At 32.7% G+C, this 24,219-nt stretch overlaps 2 protein-coding genes and 1 non-coding gene across 3 annotated transcripts; 2 read left to right on the top strand and 1 right to left on the bottom strand.

Annotated features, from left to right (window-relative positions):
* Positions 1 to 510: 510 nt before the first annotated feature.
* Positions 511 to 4,817, top strand: LOC125198819 (putative pectate lyase 4). Its single transcript, XM_048097080.2, has 5 exons — positions 511 to 796; positions 2,111 to 2,462; positions 2,543 to 2,753; positions 2,854 to 2,925; positions 4,272 to 4,817. The coding sequence occupies exons 1-5, from the start codon at positions 556 to 558 to the stop codon at positions 4,503 to 4,505; spliced, it is 1,110 nt and encodes a 369-aa protein (XP_047953037.1). The 5' UTR covers positions 511 to 555; the 3' UTR covers positions 4,506 to 4,817.
* Positions 4,818 to 7,207: 2,390 nt separating this feature from the next.
* On the bottom strand, positions 7,208 to 9,312 carry LOC125202037 (exocyst complex component EXO70H1-like). Its single transcript, XM_048100347.2, has one exon. The coding sequence runs from the start codon at positions 9,245 to 9,247 to the stop codon at positions 7,343 to 7,345; it is 1,905 nt and encodes a 634-aa protein (XP_047956304.2). The 5' UTR covers positions 9,248 to 9,312; the 3' UTR covers positions 7,208 to 7,342.
* Positions 9,313 to 23,905: 14,593 nt separating this feature from the next.
* TRNAR-UCG (transfer RNA arginine (anticodon UCG)) lies at positions 23,906 to 23,979 on the top strand. The gene has a single exon. It is a non-coding gene; the product is annotated as a tRNA-Arg (tRNA).
* The last annotated feature ends 240 nt before the right edge of the window (positions 23,980 to 24,219 follow it).

Here is a 24,219-nt window from a genome sequence, read left to right as displayed (position 1 = left end):
AGCCGAATTTTGAATTATCCTCGCACAATTGAAATTTGATGTGAATTTCTAATAGGAGTAGTTTTTCCTTTTTACTGATAGTTCATTACTAATTAATGCTATTTGCATCATTCATCAATGAAAATGTCTAAACTTTTCAGCCACTAAAGAATAGTTCGAGGTCTTAAATTCTTATGTTTTTTTTTTATTTTCAACAAGAACAAAAAAATTCTAGTTGTAAGATTATTGCAATCATTTTAAAAATTATACTAACAATTAAAAAGGATAATTTTCGTTAGCTGCTAATCAATGATAATCAATCCATCATTATAAGATAATTTTTTATTTTAATTATTAGTATAAGAAAATTTTTACAAAGTGAAAATATAGTATTTCTGTTTTGAAATTCATAAAATTCATCAGAAATCAACATAAAATTATAAGTTTAATACTACTCCACTAGCAATTATCAAAACACACAAATTTCATTAAATATAACTTATTAATCGACAGTTGAAATAGAGAAAATGTCGAAATTGGGCAAATGTGAGTTTTAAAGTATTTGAACAATCTGGAATGGGAAATCATCATGGGCGTCACTCACTCTCCGGCCACCGCAAGAACAATCATCCTCCGCCGTTTAATTACGGCTCAAATCCAGCTCCCACAACCATCGTGAATCCGAATATGGGTCTGCGTCTGCCCTACGGCCACGTCGACTCCAGCCTGCGGGCGCTGGCTGGACAGGCCGAGGGCTTCGGCCGTTTCGCCGTCGGCGGCCTAAACGGCGCCGTTTACCGCGTCACCACCCTCGCTGGTATGAAATTTTCACAACTTCTCTGTCCCCCTTTTAACATATACTACTCGTTTTGATGAAAATGATTTTAGATGGTAGTGTAGTCAGTGTTGAGACGAATTTATGTGGATTGAGCTGATCACGAAATTAGAATCCCTAAGTCTTCTCTTGCTGCTTTTTATTCTGTTTTGCATTCTACTGGGATTCTTGCAAATGCTAGTTTTATGGTGAATTCTGGCAGTCTTTATTCTGGTAACTAGAACCTCGATTGATGGATGCTCAAAATTGATTTTCAAACAGGATTAATCTTTTTTAGGTTTAGATTAAGTTGATGAAACTGTCACTTATCAGCCAGATGTCCCCTTTGTCTGTTACAAGCAATATTTGTCTACTTCTTCATTTCCTGTGAGGTAAAATGTAGCTATAAGCATCTCTTGGAGTTAGTCACTTCTGTTTGAAGCAAGCAGAGAGGCCCTGCCTAACTTGTGCATGTCTTCCGACAGCTGCGAATGTACTAATAACTGATGTTGTAACATGTATCCTTAGAAAGTTTAGCTTTTGTACATAAAGACAGACATGGATACAACTAAGGAAGCCAGAAAAGGCTTGATTTTTTATGAAACTAAGTAAACTACCTTCACATGAATCACCTAATGCTAATAGTGATGAATGGGATAGTTTCTGCTCTAGTTTCCAATGGATTTGTTAAGTCCATTGCAAGGATAGACTTGCAAATGTTTTATTCTTGAGGGACTTCTCTGCAATTAATTCTAGAGCTGGTTAAAGTTGTTAAAGAGAGAAATGCAGCAGTTTCTGCTACTTGACTTTGTTGACAGGGAAGATTCAAGAGAGAGATACCAGATAGAGAGTTCATATTCAAACTTCAAGCTAGAGAATCTTGAGAGTTCACTTGATCATTCATCTATTGTAACATTGTATCAAATCTTGTATGGACGTTTGATTTCGAATAAAGGATTTTGGTTTCTGTCCATGGATGTAGATCATCTTGATCAAACCACGTAAAATCATTGTATCATTCTGTGTTGGTTTTATTTCGTTGATCGTCTAACATCCATTTTTCCTTATTCTCACCATTTGCTGGTAGTGATTTTGTGTCTTGTCATAAGTTTCATTTTCTATGGATTTCTTCTTTGGAGAATTGATGTTATGTCTTCGTTGAAGAATTAATACTGGTGTATGCATATGGGAAGCATTACTATTGTGCCATCATCATTGTTATGTTGTACGCTGAAAAGTGAGCAAGCTAGAAACTGATTCTTTTGTAAAATTTCTCATGGTATGCAATTGGCCAATCCTCTTTTATGCATATTGCAGATGATGGACCAGGTTCACTACGTGATGGATGCCGTAAAAAAGAGCCTTTATGGATCATCTTTGAAGTTTCGGGAACCATTGAACTCTCGTCTTATTGTAGTGTGTCCTCTTATAAAACTGTTGATGGCCGTGGTCAAAGAGTTAAACTAACTGGGAAAGGCTTGAGGTTGAAGGACTGTGAACATGTAATCATCTGTAATCTACTATTTGAAGGGGGTAGGGGGCATGATGTTGATGGGATTCAGATAAAACCTAATTCAAAGCATATCTGGATAGATCGTTGCAGTCTCAGTGATTATGATGATGGACTGATTGATATCACTCGACAAAGCACAGATATTACTGTTTCTAGGTCTGCTATGTCTTTCAAATAAATGTTCTTGATTATTTCTTGTGTCTGGATATCCTTGACCTTCTTAAAATTGTGTGCAGGTGTTACTTTACAAATCATGACAAAACAATGCTCATTGGTGCCGATCCATCTCACACGGATGACAGATGCATACGTGTTACCATTCACCATTGCTTCTTCGATGGGACGCGACAGCGGCAGCCGCGTGTCAGATTTGGGAAAGTACATTTATATAATAATTATACCAGAAACTGGGGAATTTATGCTGTTTGTGCCAGTGTAGAGTCACAGGTAATACGTCTGGTTTCTGGTTGCGTGGAATGTGCATTGCTTCAATAAAAGCTTTATTTTCTTTGCATTTGTCTAAGATGGTCACTTTCTCCACATATAGGTCTACTCCCAATGCAACTTTTACGAGGCCGGCCAACAAAACAAGGTGGCCTTTAAATATTACACTGAGAAGGTATAATGTGTTTTCTATGTACTCGCACTTGATTATTGCATTGTTTGCTTTCTGTTACTCTAATATATTACTACATCACCTAAATCAAAATGCACAAATTATATACTGGAAATCCTGAGTTCCACATATTTTTGAGAAAAAACGAGTTGAACCTTGGCCATTTTCATGGTTTGTTCATCAATATGTAGGAGAATGACTTGCAGCTCTGAGATGTACTTAATCATTTTTGATAATATGTAGGAGTACTAAAATTTCTCTCTTTTCCTTTGTTAACACCATTTTACTGATTCCGTATAGCTTTTTTGATTTGTTATTATTACTTTGGAGAATATTGTTTCCATTTTCTATTTCTTAGCTTCATAGACGAACACATTATGAACAAATCAGAATATGACTCCTAAATTTGCAAAATAATGTCATTTGGAACAAATCATACTATCAGACTTTGCCTTCTCCTAGTACATATAATGGCATGCCTTTTGCCTTCAAGTTTTATTTGCTTTACATGATTAATTTTGGAAGAGTAGCTCTTGCAAATGGTGACAAAGGCCAGGTTTCAACTTTTTCATTTCTTTGTTTGTGCACCTAGATTTATTAAACTTGCTATATCCTCATATGACTATGGTTACAAGATTAGGATGCCGACTTTGACATTTTGTCTTGGATACTGGTAATTTATATTCTCCAATAGCAATTTTTCTCTACGTTCTACTTTTTCCTATTAGATGAAATGCATTGGGATCAACAAAATAAATGAGTTGTTTATGATGAGTAAGTAAACAAGACAACATGTTATTTTGGTTTAAAAAATACTTTTTCAATGAAATTGAAATGCTTCCTCTATCTGGTGTGAAATAAGCTAATAGCATACTGTCTGGATGAATGTGACTGCATATCGCTTCACTATGCTTGAGAATTTTCAAAATGTGGAATATGACTGATGGTGATTAGGTTAGTGGTAAATATGACTTCAGACTTTCTATCCCAAAGTATGAACCTCTTTTAGATATGTCCCACACTCGGGTGAATAACACATTAATACCCAAAATTGTCTTCGTCTCCAAATCTAGGACGGACCTACTTTCCCGTACCCAACAATCATGGCCTCAAAAATTGTGTAAAACTGCAAATGCCTTTCATTGAGTACAATTTCCACAGATTTCCAGTTTCCAACATGGCTTTTTGGTACCGAAAAAGTGAGTTCGTCCTAGACTTGAAAACAAGCCAATTTATTGGGTACTAATCTATCATTATAAGTATGGGATATTGTGGAAAAGCTTGGTTTAGAAAGTGACATTTACACTTAGGCATGTCAAATAACTTAATAGAAGTCTTCAACACTGTAGGCAGCTGACAAGAACGTGGAATGCACTGGCTGCATCAGATCCGAAGGTGATATATTCATTGGAAGAACTCCGCCGGGTTTGACACCCCTCCCAACTGAGACCTGCGTTTTCCATCCTTCCGAGTTCTATGATTCATGGACAGTGGAACCACCAACCGACGAACTGAAACATTTTCTTCAACACTGCACGGGATGGCAAGGTACTGCTCGCCCTGCTGATCTTCCAACCTCTTGATCCCGCTTACTACGCGTATGCTGCATTTTCTCGTGGCGTGACATTATGTAGTAGTAGGCCCTACTTGTTGCTAAACTCAATGTGCCCTGTCGAGACTTCTCTTCCCGTGGTCCTTTGAACGTCTCGTTCCCATTCTTGTTCTCAATAACGCAGTGCGAATGTGAACACTGATCTCACTATCTCATTGTGGCGTTCTTGCATTGAAATTTGGCAGTCTTGGTTGTTGTTGACTTGTGAAGTAAACTGGGTAGTTGGATTATATAATGTAGTATATATACATCCCAATTATAACATAATGTACTCTGACTGGAATATGACTTCTCTAAAATAAATTAAATGATGCAATGAATTCAGCCTCAGAAAAATTAAATGTTGATGGACTTTTCAAGAGATATTTAGTTATGATTTTCCTTTGGAGTAAGTAGTGCAGGGAGTAACTGGGGGAGATTTAGTTATGCCTGTTTTGTTGAAACATTCTTGAAGACGCTATTTGTCTATATAAAAAATTTTGATTTTATTGTCAATGGCAAGTTCATATAACTATAGTCTATACATTTAAAAGTAATGAGTTAGATTGACCTTATTTATTATCTTAGACTGGATGATATAATGGTGCCGTTGCATGGAAATGATTGGGATTTGTATGCTCGTCCCAAGTCTATTAGTTGTATCGTATTTCAAGCGAATAGAGATAATTGTCATTTAAATCATGATGTTCGATTTAATTTGCAATTTGAACTCGGCTTTTTAGAAGAAGCAAACAAGTGTCCATCTTTCAATCTTATGTAAATAAATTTGCCAAATTCTTTTTTAATCCATTCAAGCACTTGAATTGAGGAAATAAAGGCCAATTTAAGATTCATTGTCTAAACTTGTTGGCCTTAGCTAGTGCAAAACATTAATTTCATGACTTAAAAGGCTAGTCTCCTTGAATTTGACCAAGCTTGGCATTTGATCAGGCTAATCAATGGCTTGTCTTGAAAGATATTTTTGAAGATTGAGTCATTGAGAGTCATTTGAAAGGTATACCAAGATTGAGTGCCTTCTATGCTAAATTTGTGTCTAAATTCGAGATTTTAATTTTGGATCTACCGATAATTATTTTTTGGCCAATCAATAAAAACTTGTGTAAGTTGACAAAGTGGTCAAACTTTTGAACTTAAACCAAATCAATAACTCCAATGCGTGAATATTTCTACCAATAGACACTTTGTATGATTTATTTATTTTAATTTAATATATTACGAATGCAACGGGGAAAACAGTAGTTCCAATACGTGAATATCTCTTACCTGTTAAATTTCTACTGTTCTTAAATTTATTTTTGGAACGTGCCAGTTTCATACCATTAGAAATATCAATAGATATAATGTATGGATAGAAAAAATGTCAAAGTATATTAATGAAATGGACTATTATAATAATTGTTTACGAACGGATTATAAGCAAAATTCATGCACATATATCCAAAAAAATAAATTAAAATCCAATAATTAACTAAGGAAAAGGAAAACTATTAATGCGGAAATTACAGATTTAAAATTAATTCTCAATTAAATTATTTCAACCACAAAAATGATGTATTGTTGAGGCGTCTTATATGACTTTAGATTCATCTAATAATTAAACAATAGTCTTATGGAAGTTTGTATAATTGTTTGACAATGATAAGGGAATTGTGGGGACGTGATCAAATGCAAACTCTAAATATTGTACAAACTCCAAACTATGATCTTTACCGTTGAACAATGTCAACAGATGATAAAATAATATTAATAGAAAATGTCAAATAGTTTCAATGGTTGATATTATGTTGAAATTGTGTTGATATTTTTTGTTGTTGTTATTTTGTCATCTGTTGGCATTTTTTAGTGGCTCAGGTCATGGAGTTTGTCCAATATTTATAATTTTCATTTTATCACTATCCGAATATAGTATAGCACTAAATCAAAAGGTAAACGTCAGTAATTAAAAATCCGTATTAAACATAATGATGAATTTTGAATGAAATGGATGTAAAGCAACCGTTGTTTGAGTTAGACCGGCAACCATATATGTGAAGGAGAAGAAGCTTCACGTGAATTATTCCAACATTCGTTAACCACTTTTTCAATATTCTGACCATCATACAAAATCTCTGCCGCAATAGTATTTTCAAACTCGCCATTTTTATAACACAACATATTTGTCCCATTTTTGTGGCTCTCTCAATCACTACAAACTAACTTTTCTTACTTTTTTTTCGAGATATCTTATGTTTCTAGTATTCATACTCGCGCGTGAGCCTTGAAAAAATATCCCTTTCTAGAAGCAGCTATTTTTTGAACTTCTCTTGTTGAAATGAGAAACGTGATTTCGATTATTTATCGACCCATAGCATTAATAATATCCTAACTCATCACCCCTTCACTTATTTATATATGAATCCCATTTTTTTTATTCATTTCTTATTTCAACTTAAATCTAATAAACTTATATAGAAAGAACTGAAAATTTTCTCTGAATTTCGAAATCAAGTATCCCAATTATTGCAACTCCTTTATATTCAAATCTAATATTGTTATATGTAGATTTGATTAGATTTATTAAATTCGCACATGCATAACTCAGTCTTTCACAGCTCCTTTTGAATTGAAAGAGATGGATATATCATATACTCCACTTAACTTAAAAAATATCACTGTGAATATCAAAATCCGATCAACACCAAATATACTTGAATAAAAATTCACTTGAAATGTACTAACATCAATGTCTATATGCTCATATACAGTATAGCATTATGTGCCGAGAGGATATATTCATCTCTACGGCTACAAAATCTAATTTATCTTTTCTCAGCGAGATCTCGGGCGCCGAGAATCAGAAGGCGACGACTCAAATGACGATGAACTCCCTGCCCCAAAAAACAAATCGGAGAGACGGTGCCCTACATCCTCAGGGGCATATCTGACCACCGACGCCGAATATCTCTCCCCCGCTATTTTCTCGCGGTTCGCGTTGAAAAACTCGCGATACAATCCCACCATCTTTCTCGCGATCGAGACTTTTATGTGGTCGCGGAGCTTCTGATCGTGTACGACGCAGAGCGCCTGCTTCCTGTGCGCCTGATCGAACTCCAAATTGAACTTCCTAAAAGTCTCGGCGACCTTCTCCGGAGCCACGGCCGTCGGATCCGTCGGGAGCGAGTCGATGACGTGGCCCCATCCCAGCCGTTGGTAATTCGCCGCGAACTGCTTCACATTTCCTTCGTGCTTCGTCAGCCATTCGTCGCCGAGGAGATACTTCAGATTCGAGGTCTGCACCTTTACGACGACGTATTGGAGGTTGTTGGCGAGGAATAGGTACGCCAGCGCCGCGTCTTTGTAGTACTTCGCTTTCGTGTCGAGCTTGCAGAGAAGGACGAGGATCAGCCACGCCATTTTCACGGTTATCACCGGTGCCGGCGATTCCTCAGAGTCGGAGAAGCCGAAGTAAGTTTCTGGCAGATTTTTCTTCGGAGACGGAGGAGAATCGCCTAGGATATCCGCTAGGACGTTGCTGTAATCGGCGAGGTTGGAGAGGTAATCCATCGCCTCGATCGTCAGGAAGTGAATTCCGGCGCCGGCGACCGGAGATTTCCAGGAGTCCTTCTGGATCACCGCCTCGAACTCGTTCAGTGCGGCGCGGACGAACTCGCCGAGTTTGACGAGCGACGCCAGCGCCTGCGATTTGATCGCGGCGGTCGAATCGAACGAGAAGATCGACTCGATCTCCGGCCAGTGGTTGGCGATTCCGGTATACATATCGAGTATTCGAAAAACTTTCTCCGGCGATTTTTTGCTGTGCTTCGCCACATTTTCCGGAAATGCGAAGAGGAGCACGGCGCCTTCCTTGGCGATTTCATGGAAGCACGATTCTCTGATGGAATCCGAAGAGGCGAAGACCTCATCGCAGAGAATTCTCTCGCCGTTGAAGAGCGTCTGCACGGCGGTGCGCACCGCGCTCATCCAGCTCTTAATCCTCATATCGAGAACCTCCCAATCCATTTTATGAATCTGCGAGGAACTCAATTTCTCGACGCCGAGCTTGTAGATGCCTTCGTCGACGATCGATTTCCGTATAATTTTGTAAATCTTCAAGCACTCCTTCGCGTAGCCGGACGAGATCATACATTCGGCGATCAATCTCAAATCCGACATCGCCGCCATGGAAGCATCCTCAACCTCAGCAATCGATCCATCCGCAGCTTCTTCGCCTTCCGCTTCGGCTTCTTCATCGTCTTCGTCGTCGTTGTAAGAAGAGCTGGATGCGATTGACGTGCGCGAGGACCGAGTGGAGACGGACTCGGGGTCGAGGTGAGCCCGGTTCATGGAGAGGATCTGGTAGAACTCCTTCTGCAGGCGCTTCATCGCGATCTGCATCAAATTCTGCGCGCGAACTAGCTTTTCCGAGCTCGAATTCTCCATGACGAGGAAGTGCATGGCCCTCTGCAAATTATAGACGGTTTTGATGAAATCCTTAGCCTCGCGGCGGTTCTCGTAGAAGAGGGAGGTAACTCGGGCGAAGGTGGTGGTTTCGGGGTTCCATTTATTGATAACCGGCTCGGCCAGATCGAGCGTCCGGTCCATCACCGAGTCGGAGAAACTCGGCCGCGAAGGCGAGAAGCCGAACCGCGACGGAGAAGGGGAGTGGGAGAATGTGGAGGAGGAAGAAGGATGTTTAGGGGAAAAGCATAAACTCCTCATTCCTTTTCTTGGCATATCTCCAATTGTTTTTTATATATTTAGTCGATAAGTGTTGAACTAAAATTTGGAAGTGAAGCGTTGTAGCTTCACACATGACATATTTATAAGCGCGGGCGGGGTTGAAAAATGTATGGACTTTTTGCAGTGAAAAAGCGTTCGATTGTGGTGAGGTAAGAGGGAGACACGTGGCGGAACTATACGATTTGGGTAAATGTTCGCGTTTGACGGTTGTTTCCTACCTCGCAAATCTGTTATTGTTTCGTAGAAATCAGGGATTTAAATTAGTTGATTTCATTTTCTAATCACACTTAGTGGCTACTTACGTGGAAAATCAGAATATATTCGTAAATTAATTGTGAGTCCACCCGCTGCTCCAACATTATGCATACTAAATTTAATATTCCCTCCGTTCCATGCTACTTCACGCACTTGTTTTTTTAAGTCATTTTGAAAAAATTGTACCCCCTTCATCCCATTTAAGAGTCTCATTTGAGTTTAATATAAATTTTAAAAAATGTACAGAAAAGTTGGTAAAAAAAATAGTGTCATATGAGTTATACTTTTATACTAGTACTTAGTTTTATAATAAAATGTGAATGCAAAAAAGTTAGTGGAATGTGAGGCCTATTAACATGTATGGAATATTTCAATCAGGACTCCTAAAACGAGACGAATGGGGTAATAAATAGGAGTAAAAAAATAATAAGAGAGTGAATACTGTAGAGATGACTATATACAAAGTAGCATCGAACGGGAGAGTAGTAAGTTCGAAAAAAAAATAGAGTCAGCCGAAAATTGGATTATCACTTTTACTCTTCGTAAGTAAAAGAAAGTTGAAAAGATTAGGTTGTTTTTATTATGGCACAATACAAATACTTGGTTCCAACATTTTAAAATCAATTTCACTGCAGCATCTCACAAAATCGAATGAAATATAACCAAAGTGTATACTTAGGTGGTAAATATATATAGTCATATAGGACTACTGTAACGTGTGTCGAAAAAACTATTGAAATTGTGTGTGTAGTGTGTGCTTAATTATGAACGTGTGTTGAAAAATAAAAGAGATTGTGTTTCCAAATTATCATTGCCTTCCCTATCAAGGCATGTCATATATGATATTCTATGAATAATTGTCCAGAAAATAAAGAAGCCGGATTTATATAATTAAGAAAACAGGTTTGAAAAGTTTTATATTAATTTTTCAATAACTCGGAGTACTAGTACTTTTCAAAAATAAATACTTTGCCGATAAGATATATGAACATTAGGATTGGTTTTAGATTATAATCCAGGTCTAGTCAAGTTCCTAAGGTCCTCTTAGTGTTGGAAATTGGAAGGAATAAACGTATTGTGATAATATGCATGACCTATTTAGGTGATACGTAAGCACACATCTACATATTTAGAAAAACAACTTTTCTTTTAACAAGCATGGGATCGGCTTTCATATTCGATTTCACCGCCAAATATGACTTTGTCAGTTTGTAATTAAAAAAAAAGTGTTATATCAAATTAAAGATAATTTTATTGGGATTCTAACGAAATTTCAATTGCATATGTTCCGATGATGTTCGAATGATGAAATTTGATAATTTTATTTCAGTTTTCACATATGTTGATAAATAGATTTTATTAATAAATGCATTAAACAATCTCAATATAATGCATGTACAATATCAATAAAATTGAGTTGATATTTTCTAGTACTTGTGTTGAGATTCTCATATCACTGTGTTGATATTTGTAATACACTATGTAGAAATTAAAAAAAAACCACGAAAATTATAATATGTTAACTAAATGACGATCTTACCCCTTTGTTGATATTTTGTTTACTATTTATTGAAATTCTTGAGGTTTAATCTCATCCATTCATTTTAAAATCTAATGGTGTAGATTTGGTCTTAATTTTGGATTATGATGATATAAGTAATATAAGAGGACCCTGAAAATGATGGTCCTAATGTAACCTTAGAAATTGATGGGAATCAAACAAATGAATTATTGTTCTACTCTCTCCGACCATGAAATATTGTTCAAGTTTAATTCGGTACGGTTTTAAGAAATGTGAAGAAAAATGAGTTGAAAAAGTTAATGGAATAACAGTCCCACATTAATATATTAGTTTTATAATAGAATGTGAGTGTAAAGAGTTAGTAAAAAATGGAGACCATTCATCAAAAATAGTGGATAATTTTTCACGGACAAACCAAAATGATAAAACTGGACAACATTTCGCAGAGGGAGTAACTTCTAAGTTATGCAAAAACTTTTGTATTCAACAATTCTCACCAACTCAACTTAACAAAAATTTGAATAAGATTTATTTTTCATCAAATTAAATAAATGTAAAATGTACGAACAAATTCCTCATGCCTTCAAAAATTAATGGCAAAAATGTAAAATAAATATTTAAAAGTCTTTCAAGCCCCCATTTTAAAAGTCCAGTCTTAAAAAATCCCTCCAGACCAAATTTAACTCTATTTTCTATTCATTTACTGGTCGTATCTATAGAAGAATCATTAATGTCCCATTTCTCAGAGAGGTATGAAGACTTTTCCATACCATAAAGACTTTTTTTAGATTTTTTGTTAGACACACTTTGACATGTTATAATATTTAAAATATATGATTATAAGGATTTTGCAAGGAAAATTAGCTATAAGATAAAAGTTCATGACTTTTCCCCGATCCATCCATGTTTTATTAAGTTCACAATATAATATCAGTATTCCAGATTTTAGGCTAGCTTTAGCTATATATAATCTTTTTATATTTTTTTTGATTGAATAATAAAAAGGCTAAAACCTCAAATAGCGATGAGCAATCGTGCAATACAAGTTTCAATCCAACAAAAAAGAACAACAAGATCACCAATCAAGAACATATGATATATATTGAATTATGAACTGATCACATATATATCTTGACTTTACAATTAGTTTGGACATTTCGAATAAAAAATAAAAAGTTGCAAATCAAACAATACCTTAAATTTGCGCCCATCATGTATATGGATTATGGAGTCCGTCCTGTGAATGTTCAATATCTATTTGCTTTTTTAATATAGTAGTAGTAAATGTTAGTATAAATCAAGTTACACAAACTATAACATTAAGGACATATTTTTCGTCCTTGAAAAATAAAAACTTTTCAATGACACGGGTTTAAATGCCCGATTGGTAAAGTAAAAGATAAGAATTGTTTTTCATATAATTTTCAATTAACTACTTGTACAATATTATTTTGCTTATCAATTTGTTTATTAGTCTTTTCATTGATATGTATATGTGTACACGTGAAAAAAAAAATCCTAACACGACTAATGTGAATGTGTTCTTCAATAATATTTTATTATGCTCAATTACTCATACACACACATATATTATTGAGGTGTTTCATTATTTTAGAATTTCTTCCATGATCCTTGATTAAATGTCGGGCAGGCCAAGTCTAAAGGCCATGCAGAAAACTTTGAAAACATGTTAGAATTATATGTGTATGATATTATTATTATTATTATTATTATTATTATTATTATTATTATAAAGTATTATATGATTGGAAAATACCTAAAGAATAAAAAAATGTGCCGTGACTACCATCAGATTAGTTTGCATGGTAGTTGGGATATAGTAGAAGTTGAGATGCAGTCCAACGGCCTCCACATGGTCCAAACTAGTACTAATGTAAGTTAAATGTAATTAAGATATTATTAAATTCGAATTGCAATTTACTCATATCAAATATAAAAAATTTCATAATTAGCTCCATAACTATCATCTAGCTATCCTTAATAGTACAAAGTTATTAATTCACACTCCCTCCGTTCTCTATCAAGTGTCCACTTTTTTATTTATGTCCGTCCCTCATTAAATGTCCACTTTCGCTTTTACCATAAATAATAAGTAGCTCATGCATTTCACTAACTATGTATACAAATAAAGTGAGACTCATTCCACTAATTTTTTCAACTGAATTTCCTTTACATTTTTCGAAATTAACTAGGTAAAAACAGACGTTTAATTGGAAATGAAGGGAGGGATAATAATAATAATAATAATAATAATAATAATAATAATAATAATAATAATAATAATAATAATAATAAGTAATCATGTATTCTCTTCGTCCGTCATTAGGAGTCCTATTTGAGTTTTGCACATGTTTTAAAAAATAATCTCACCTCATATTACTCGCACTTTATATATTAGTTTTATTATAAAATGTGAGTTGAATGAGTTAGTAGAATGTGTGATCTACCTATCATTATAATAAAAGTGAACCAAAATTCTTAACGCGGAGGCTGGGAGTATCTCTTACTATCATTTTGCACTCTCATGATGTTCTTATTATTTTATTCACTCACCGCATGAAATGGAGTACCAAATCAAATTAGTTGCGAATAGTTATGGCCTTATGGGTTTAGACGAAAGATATAAAATTTGACCCAATGAATAACAGTGAAAATTCAGAAAACACGCAATAATTGAATAATTAGACGGTGCTAATAAGTATTATTTCCGATTATTAAATAAGTATTGAATGGCGTCCTGACAATTTTTTCAACTTAATAATTGAAATGTGATGTCAATTAAACACAATAGGTCGAATCAGCTTGAATTGTGTATATTTATTATAGGGATATTACTATTAGAGTACTTAAAATCATAAAACTTGGCCAAAACTTAATATTTTTCACTTTAAATTTGGTCTCAAATACTATGAACTTAGTTTAGAAGTGAATTTCCCACTAGTATTTTCCTCAATTGATGGAAAATTCACTACAAGAGATAAATTCAATAAATTCATTACTTTTGGAACCAAATTTAAAATTTGAAGGAAATACTAGTATTCCGTACTAAATAAGGCCAAAGTGTGTGATTTTAGGTACAATTATCTTTATTGAGTCTCCTATTTAAAATATTTGCTACACGCTTAATATTATTTGGAAAATAATATAATCACTTAGGATTTGAAATCCTATGATAAAACAAATAAAAAATATTTTATTGCACACATTTCACATAATACAAAGATTAAATATGAAATGAATACTGTTTAAAACAAGATATTTAGTGTAAATAATTTTTTTTATAAGTTATTAGTCCATAATATCAAACTTTATTCTAATTTGATATTCTCTCGGTCTATTAAAAATGGAACGTTTTCTTTTATGTGATGTCCCATTAAAAATGACACATTAACTAAATGGAAATAACATCACCTCGAACAACCAGTGGCGTATCCAGGATTTTCAATTTGGGGATGAAAAAATAATTACGACTTAAAATTTCAAAATATGACTAATCTTTTTTGTTTTCTTTGTTATGCTTTTTCAATTATTTTTTTTAAAAATAAATCTTTGTCTTTATTTTTTTTTATCAAAAAACTTCATTTTAAATAAAAATAAATTATTTTATAGTATCACATAAATTATACAATTGAAATACAAGTATCCATGTTTTGTTGATTAGCAATATATATATATATATATATATATATATATATGTATATATATATATATATATGACTATAATGAGGAGTTTAGTTTTATAAATATGGAGTATTTTATAATATTTATTTCAATTTAGTAATTTATGGAGTATTGAGTTTTTTTTTAAAATTACAAATATATATACTTTATATTAGTCATAAGTAGTATCTATTAAAAAAAAATAATTAATGAAAGTTAAATATGAAATAATTAAATTAAAAAAGAGCAAGTTAGTGGTTAACCTAATAAACGTATTTGTTAAAAACTAAATAATTAATAAAACTTAAATATGAATTGAGAAAAAAATAAAATTGAATTAGATATGATATAAATTATAATAAAGTTAATTTGGAGAAGATAATGTTTAAGTAAAAGTTAAAGAGTAGGAAATGTGCTCAGTAAGTTTCAAACTCGGGTCTCTGGCTTGGAGAAAAAGGCAACTTACCACTGGGCCAATAACGAATTTTGTGAAAATTGGACTACATATAGTATTATTGCACAAAATTTTGAGGGTACAACTGTATCCTCTTGTTCCAATGTGTATATGTCATTGCGAACAACAAATGTTTCAAAAATCATGAACTTGTCCCTTAAAGTGAATTTTCCTTGAGGAAGAAACTAATTTCATGGAAAAAATCCACTACAAAGTTTATGTTTAAGACTTTTGCAACCAAATTTTAAGTTCACGAAAAAATACCATAATTCAGTCAAATTTTATAATTTAGAGACCAATATCCTTTATACTATATATATAGGATTGTGATCAATTGAGATTTTTATGCTAATTGAGAAATGAGATGCAATATCAGCCACTCATTTTTATTAAATGAGTGGTCCAGATTTTGCCACATAAAAAATAATTTTAGATTAATTTATTATGAAAGGGTAGAATAGTAATTCCATGTTTTAGTTAGGAAAGGGGTTTAGATTCATCCTCTTCTCAATTACACGAAGATCTCCATCTCACGAACCTTAGCTTCAGTTTTTGAATTTGTGTTGAATTGAGCAGATCCGCGAGCTGAAATCGAAGCTCGGAGAAGACGATGCAGAGAAGGCGAAACTGGAGATCAAGATCGGCGCGGCGGAGGCGGACGATCAGGATCTGGACGGCGGCAGGGAAAACTGAGCTTCAATTTTTGAATTTGTGTTGAATTGAGCATATCTGCGAGCTGAAATCGAAGCTCGGAGAAGACGATGCGGAGAAGGCGAAACTGGAGATAGAGATCGGCGCGGCGAAGGCGGAGGATCATGATGTGGACGGTGGCGGGAAGAGGAGGAGGCGAGGTGGCCGAATTCTGGCGACAAATCCAGCTCCGCCGGATCCAATCCGAAGGAAATCCTCGAAATACAATCAAAGGAAAATCCTCGACGCCTCCAGACAAGCCCCCTCTCTCGCGCGCGCGGTTTAACGCCGCCGCTGTTCACCGCGCTTCGCCACTCCTGCTGTGCAAAGCTCCGAACAGCTTCGCTTCTCACGCCGTCGCTTCGCCGGAAGCTTAATTGTTGATTCGAGTATGGATTTGGAGGTATTAAGCTTTGCATTATCAATTGTGTTGGATGTGAACTGATTTTTAGTGAGAGAAATTGCTACCTTTGTTTTTTCGTCGGAGCTCTGTGTAAAAGTCGACTATTTTGAGGTTCATCTTCACGATTTTCGCTGTTTTTATCAAAATGCTTGAACATTTGGGGAAAAAATCTGAAAATACTGATTTCTGCTCATTTCAATGCTGAATTTCGCTTTTATCTCGTGACTTCAGCACAGATCTTGCAATTTTTTATTTAATTCGATTTATGCCTCTCAAATCTGCTTCGTAAATCACTTGCATTTGCTCGTTGACATAATAACGTTTGTTGTTGACATGAATTATATAAGTCGTTGACACAAATTTTATGAAAAATGTTGTTGACATGAGTTATATGTAAAACATTGTTGTTGATATGCGTAAAACGTTGTTGTTGACATAAATAATGTAGGTTGTTGACATGAAAATATTTGTGGTTGACATTAATTATTGTGTATATGATTGTTGATGATGCAAAGAGATAATAAGTGATTGTTGTGTTCATATGTTGAGCAATAAATGAAGTGTTTGTTCATTGTAAAAATTGAATAGAAATAGTGTGATTGGTGGTGGAGAAAGATGTGGAGAGTCATGTTGTGGAAAGTGTGGGAGTTATGGATGAGATGGAGCTGTGGGTGATAGTGAGAAGGGTTGAGTTTAGGTTGTATTTTTTGTGTATTTGTTCGGAGCCATGCTGGGTTTGGTGTTTGTCAATATTTGTAGATTTAAATTTGCGTGTGTTTAATTGTACGATGAACTTTGTGAAATATATGGATGCAGTTTTTAATTCGATTATGTTGCTGGAATTTTTAAGTTGTGTAGATAAGGTGTTTGTGATATTGCCTAAAATAGTATTGTTGACATAAATTATATAAGTTGTTGACATGAAAATGTTTATTTTTTACATGAATTATATAGCTCGTTGACATAATAACGTTTGTTGTTGACATGAATTATATAGATCGTTGGTATAAATTTTATGAAAAATGTTGTTGACATAAATTATATGTAAAACATTATTGTTGACATGAATTATAAGTAAAACATTGTTGTTGACATAAATAATATACGTCGTTGACATGAAAATATTTGTTGTTGACATAATAGTTGACATAAATAAAGTTGTTGTTGACATCGTAGTTGACATAAATAAAGTTTGTAGTTGACATAAATAATGTTTGTTGTTGACATTCGATATTCTCGCTATTGATATGTGAATTATAAGTGTTATTTGTTAGTTGTTGACATTTTAATACGAGTTGTTGACATTCGATATTCTCGCTATTGATATGTGAATTATAAGTATTATTTGTTAGTTGTTGACATTTTAATACGAGTTGTTGACATTCGATATTCTCGATATTGACATGTGAATAGTAAGTGTTATTTGTTAGTTGTTGACATTTTAATACGAGTTGTTGACATTCGATATTCTCGGTATTGATATGTGAATTGTAAGTGTTGTTTTTTAGTTGTTGACATTCGATATTCTCGGTATTGATATGTGAATTGTAAGTGTTGTTTTTTAGTTGTTGACATTTTAATACGAGTTGTTGACATTCGATATTCTCGGTATTGATATGCGAATTATAAGTGTTATTTTATTGAATGTTGAAGATTTGAAGATTTGATGATTTGAATATTGAAGAGATTTGAAGATTTGAATGTTGAAGATTTGAAGATTCGAAGATTTGAACATTTGAATGTTGAAGATTTGAAGATTTGAAGATATGAATGTTGAAGATTTGAAGATTTGAATGTGAAGATTTGAAGATATGAATGTTGAAGATTTGAAGATTTGAATGTTGAAGATTTGAAGATTTGAAGATATGAATGTTGAAGATTTGAAGATATGAATATTGAAGATTTGAAGATTTGAATGTTGAAGATTTGAAGATATGAATGTTGAAGATTTGAAGATTTGAATATTTGAATGTTGAAGATTTGAAGACTTTGTAGCTAGAATTTTAGAGAGGATTTTAGAAAATGATTTCAAACACAATTTAATGAAAAGACAATTATACCCCCTTGTTGACATAATGTGGTATTTGTTGACATTTTATTAATCTTGTGGATTAGTGGCCCATATTGCATCTCATTTCTCAATTTAGCTAAATAATCTCAACTTAATAAGACCCTATATATATATATATAAATTTAAAAAATATACCACCCACGTACACAATCCCAAGTCTAAAGAATAATGGGATATTTAAACTAGAGTAAAACTATTGTGTTCTCTTTTCCTTTAATGTGCTCCAAAATTTCTACAATTATGAATAATGAAATAGTATAATTCTAACATCCCTTCTCTGTATTGACCAAATAGGGTTGGGATCTAATTGTGTTCAGACTTCAGAGGATTTTTTGGAAACTAGGATATTATAAATGTATCGGTTTCATATAATTTATGATTTATTTTACTTGTCTGTTGGAATCAAGCTTTTATATAATATAGTCAGAGTAGACAATCGTAATATTAAGTTGACTATATAACGTAACTAATGAAGATGAATGAATTTTGAGGTGATCAGCTATTAAAGGTAATTAATAACGAAATTAGATGAAAAATGATATTACGAATTATTTTGAAAAGGTTAAAATGGTTAAAATTATTTATTTTGAATAGGAACAAAAAACAAATTGTTGATAATATAACTATAGAATGAGATAGAATGAGAGAACTTCAAAAAGGAAATGATTTACTCTTTGTCTACACGCACGCGTCTTATTGCGTCTATCCTTTTCTTTTAACAATTTTGAATTATATCTATGAAAGTTCATCTAAGTTTCGTATAATTAATCCCATCCAAATTAATTAACCTTAAAGTTAAACAATACCATGGATAAACTCATCTCAGCAAACAAAATCTTCTAATCCATTTATTATGATATATCACTAATGCCTTAATAGTAATACTATAATTTAATAATTTCGATATTAACGAACTTTTAAGTGCAGTTGAATATGAAATTTCCGTTAAGTATGTAGAGGTGAGCAAAATAATTGAAAACCGAATATCCGACCCGAATTAAACTAAAATTTAAAATTAGATTTTTTTTTTTTGTTTTTTGGTTCTGATAAAAAAAACTGAAAAACGATATTCTTTTTAAGTTATAAAATAACATATTATATACATAAAAACAAACTCTATTTTTGTGTATTTATATTTATAAAGGTAATTTAGATTTTATAAAGATTGTACTAATTTTTTGAATATGTTAAATCAGTTTTTATAGCTTGAATTTTAATTTTTCAGGTTTGGTTTTTTCTGTTCTCAGTTTCACAAAATTTAAGTTCGATTCAATTTAATAAAAGAGCAAAACCAAAAACCAAACATTCACAGTATGTAACCAACTAATGTGCATTTTCATATCTATTACTACATGACAAAGTCACGTCTTGACTTTGGTTATAGAATTGAAACCAGCCAATCAACTGTAGCGGGCTGAGAATGCAGAGCATCAAGTTGTGCCCACATACGACCACGTATACATTTCATGTTTTCGTTGCTTTTTTCTTTCTATCGGTATTTTATTGTTGATGATATATGGATTACGGAGTACTGTTTTAATGTTTCACATCCAAATTTCTAATTCCTATTTTTATATTTAGAATTAAGTATCTCGTTATTATATTTTCAAAATTTTCAATTATTCTATTAATAAGGGTTAACTAATCTTTATTTGCATTATAGGGGAGTGATCAATTGCTAACTAATTAGCAATCCCATAAGACTAAATCTTAGTCATTGAATTAGAAGATCCAGTGGTTGAAATAATGTCACATGATTATATTTTTAATTAAAAAAATTAATAAATAAAATTAGAGGGTATTAATGTCAATTTTCTCTCACTAAAATCATCTTAAAACTTTAAATTTACGTAACTCTCTCGATTTAAATTATTTTTTCGCAAAAAATATATCAAATTAAAGATAATTTTATAAGGATTCCAACAAGATTTCAATTGCATATGTTCCGACGACGTTCGGATGATGAAATTTGATATTTTTTATTTTAGTTTTCGTAAATGTTGATAACCAGATTTTTATCAACAAATACATCAAAAAATCTCAATAAAACCATGTAAAAATCTCAATAAATATGTGTTGATATTTTCTTGTACTAGTGTTGATATTCTTATTTCATATTGTTGATATTTGTAATACACTATGTTGATATAAAAAAACATTCACGGAAATTATCATATGATAACATAATGACGATATTACCCTTTTGTTGATATTTTGTCTACTATTTATTGAGATTCGTAAGATTTAATCTCATCCACTCATTTTAAAATATAAAAATGGAGATTTGGTCTTAATTTTTAATTAGGGTGTTATAAGATTTAGAATACGACCCTTGCGTTATGTACCTATATTGTGCTATACACTATGTATAACCTGTCGAAATTCAATTGAGAGCCATTTTATATTGTAATGTATTTATTTAAAGCTGCTATAGTACAAATTAAATTAGATAGAATCTGAAACTTCAAAAAAAATATGAGACATTAAAGATTATGGTTACTTAAACGTTGGATTCCCTTTTTTATTATTCGCATAACAGTTGATTGCTGGAAATCCATTTTTAGATGTTGGTTGTCATTTTAGATCTTGATCTTCTAGCTATCTATTTAACATAGATTGAGCATTTTGCTTATTAATTATATAAAGAAATATTACTACAAAAATTATAGTACATAATTTAAAATCCCAAGTAAATAAATTGCTACCAAAACTATATGTTATTGTCATTGTGGCACGAGACAAGAACTAATAAAGCATGAACATGGAAATTTTATCTCTTAAACCAAATGAAAGGAAAACATTTCAACGGCACTTGTACATATTGAGATGTGCACATTGGTACTTGACAAATAAGCAGCATCTTTAAGCTAATTTATAATTTAGACGCAATTTGTGACACGTGATTTTATTTAAGACTCCACCTTATAATTTGTTATACATTTATCACCCTCAATGTTTCGCAATAATTGGAGAATGATGTGGCAGATTTTGTTTAATTAACCACATGTCTCATATATAGGTGAAGCATTTGTCCATATAATTAAATGAAACATGACACATTATTATTCGGTGGTCGAAAATTATTAAAATGACGAATTTATTGTAAAGCACACATATGCTATATATATTTAAAATAATTCAAAGACCGTATTGATAAATTGCGAAATGGCTAGTGATGTTTTGTTATTTGACAAATGACAACAAACCCTTGACTTATATTCTAGTGACAAATTTTTGTTCCGTCCAAAAAAAATTCTAGGTATAATTTTCTATATCGTTCCAATTAACGACTCTCCCATCTCTTTCTTTGCATCTCTATCAATTTTATCTTGTACGGAGTATAAATTTTAGCACTACACGCTTATGATTGAAACTGAAAAATCAATTGTGGTGGATACCACACTGCATATTAACTTAAGTAATGTTTTAGAATTATTAAAATAGTACTATTTATCATGGGCTTTTGTGATTTTTGTTTTAATGAAATTTTAATAAAATGGGATTTCAACACGAAACACTTACTTGGCATCCAATGCATACATTCTATATTTCTAAACTCTTGGTTTATATGGTCCATAAATCAGTACAAGTGAAAATTATGAATTTCAACTCTCAATTAATTTCGATAGACGACTAATTTCAACTTAAATAAGTAATGAATCGTTTGTTACAACTAGTTTATGTATGAATGCGCCAAACTTATATGTTTAGTGCATTATTTTAGGATTTTTTTAAATGAATTTTTACATTAATTTACATCATATAGAATATCGAGGGTGATGCTTACGTAAAAAAGTTGAATTCCTCTCGTATCCCATTATTCAGTAGCATTTGTACATCATGGTATATAGAGACATCCCAATTCAATCTAGAAGTAGAAAGCATGTGTTGAGGATTTGTTTATTTCTTTATTTATACCATCATTTAATCTATTATTCAAATTCAACATGTTGCAATTTTCTTTTAAAAAAGTATTTTATGAATTCGACGAATATTTCAACCCTACATTTTCTCTACCTAGTAAGGCAGTTGGCATTATTTTGTTGATTAATTCGGGGGCTTAATCGCCACATATTATCTAAGGATTTTTTCAATGTTATCGAGCTGAATATCAATAAGTAAAAAAATAAGTTTAGCTAGCATCTTCTGTATAAGATAACTTTTGAGAAGTTTATAAGTTATTTTCCTAAAGTTAATGTAGGGGATGCGTATGTCGCCACCTAAGTTTTGTGATAAATTATACTCCATCCTTTTCCCTTAAAATTTAAATGAATAATCATCTTAATCTAGCTAATTTCCTTAGTGTTAGCCTAATTATTTGGAATGCAGACACCACGAGGGCTTGGTTCAATAACGTAGCTAGGAAGTAAAAATTTTATGGTCCTTCCATACTAAGTTGGCATAATGAATTGGTGTACCTCACCAATAACTCTTTGACAAATAAAAATTAAAAAAAAGACCACATGCCACGTCAATTAAACACCAATTTGATAAATCTAATTGCATAAAATAGACATCTACTATTAATCATGGAAAGTTGCATTATATTACTACTATTAAATATGGAATTTTTCATTATTGAATAGGCTTGCAATACGTACACTGCATATTGACCTCTTAATACTTAATATTTTGTACAACTAATCTTACATTTATAAAAAAATAAAATAAAATACAAGTAATAACTTTATTATAGAAATTTTATTGGAGAGTGGAAATTAAGACTCCCTAGTGATAACGTTGCTGGTGATTTCCGCTACAAGTTGCAATTAACAACTAGTAGTAGTATTTTAATTTGTTTTCGATCAACTACCAACTTTAGACTCTAATACCGTCCGTTGGTTAAGGAGGATAATTTCGAGAGAAAGAGGCGAGTCCTTATCATATTAGTTGGATTACTTATAAGTTCTAATTAAGTTCCTTGATCAACTCGTCTACTATATACTTCCTCCGTCTCCGAATAATATAAATTATTTCCTTTTTCATCCCGTACCATAAAAATATAAACTTTATAATTTAAAAAAATTCAAATAACATATTACCCCTACCCATCATTTTATTTACAAACTTACACCATTACCATTTACAACTTATACCTAGAATAATATGGATCCCACTCTGGACTAACGCTATTTCCATTACCCTTTCTCTCTCACTATCTTACTTTTACCCTTATTTATTAAAATTCGTGTCAAACTCATCATTTGTACTCTTTAGGAACGGAGAGAATATTAATAACTCCATAAATCAAGGGATTGAAATAATCTAACAAATCGTAAGGATCCAGATTGAAGACAACCAAGTACACATTCATTGCATTATTAATGATTACGAAGTTTTGATTGCAGTTTGTGTGAGATAATGACATACGGATTATTGAAGTCGAGAGTGATAATCAAGCTTTGATATTTGATCAACTCAGATAGAGGGTATGAAAGTTGCTTCAGTCTTAATAAAAAAAATATATTTGGGGTGTATGTGAGAAGAATTTATCAGTGATGGTGGAGACGTGTATCGCGATATTTCAGGTGGAGGTCAGTAAAAATTATAAATATATAAGGAAAGAGAACAAAAATGACCGCATAGCGCAGTGGATTAGCGCGTCTGACTTCGGATCAGAAGGTCGTGGGTTCGACTCCCACTGTGGTCGATTTTTTGTTCTTTTCATTTTAGTAATGGGCCGTTTTGGGATTTTCCATTCTTAGTTTTGGGCCACGGTGTGGGCTCCCTCTATATTTTAACCCCAAATTTTATTTTTATTTCAATAGTGATTGGTTTTATAGTTTTTTTTTTCCCCTTTTTTTCAGACTTGATTTTGTAGGTTCAAATATTAAAAATTGGTTAGTTAGATCGCATTATTCTTGATTATCTCTGGTTAGTTAGATCGCAT

This window comes from Salvia hispanica, chromosome 2, assembly GCF_029641045.1.
Source record: "Salvia hispanica isolate PSC_SH4W2 chromosome 2, Shi_PSC_v1, whole genome shotgun sequence".
Taxonomy (NCBI): domain Eukaryota; kingdom Viridiplantae; phylum Streptophyta; class Magnoliopsida; order Lamiales; family Lamiaceae; genus Salvia; species Salvia hispanica.
The sequence above is the reverse complement of the archived record's forward strand: the minus strand, read 5'-3'. Positions and strand labels throughout refer to the sequence as shown.

Excerpts from the sequence above, each read along its gene's own strand:
- LOC125198819 (XM_048097080.2), top strand. The coding sequence starts at position 556 with ATGGGAAATCATCATGGGCGTCACTCACTCTCCGGCCACCGCAAGAAC. Across the intron at positions 2,754-2,853 it reads GTGCCAGTGTAGAGTCACAG|GTCTACTCCCAATGCAACTT; the intron begins GTAATACGTCTG and ends CTCCACATATAG. Across the intron at positions 2,926-4,271 it reads TTAAATATTACACTGAGAAG|GCAGCTGACAAGAACGTGGA; the intron begins GTATAATGTGTT and ends TCAACACTGTAG.
- LOC125202037 (XM_048100347.2), bottom strand. The coding sequence starts at position 9,247 with ATGCCAAGAAAAGGAATGAGGAGTTTATGCTTTTCCCCTAAACATCCT.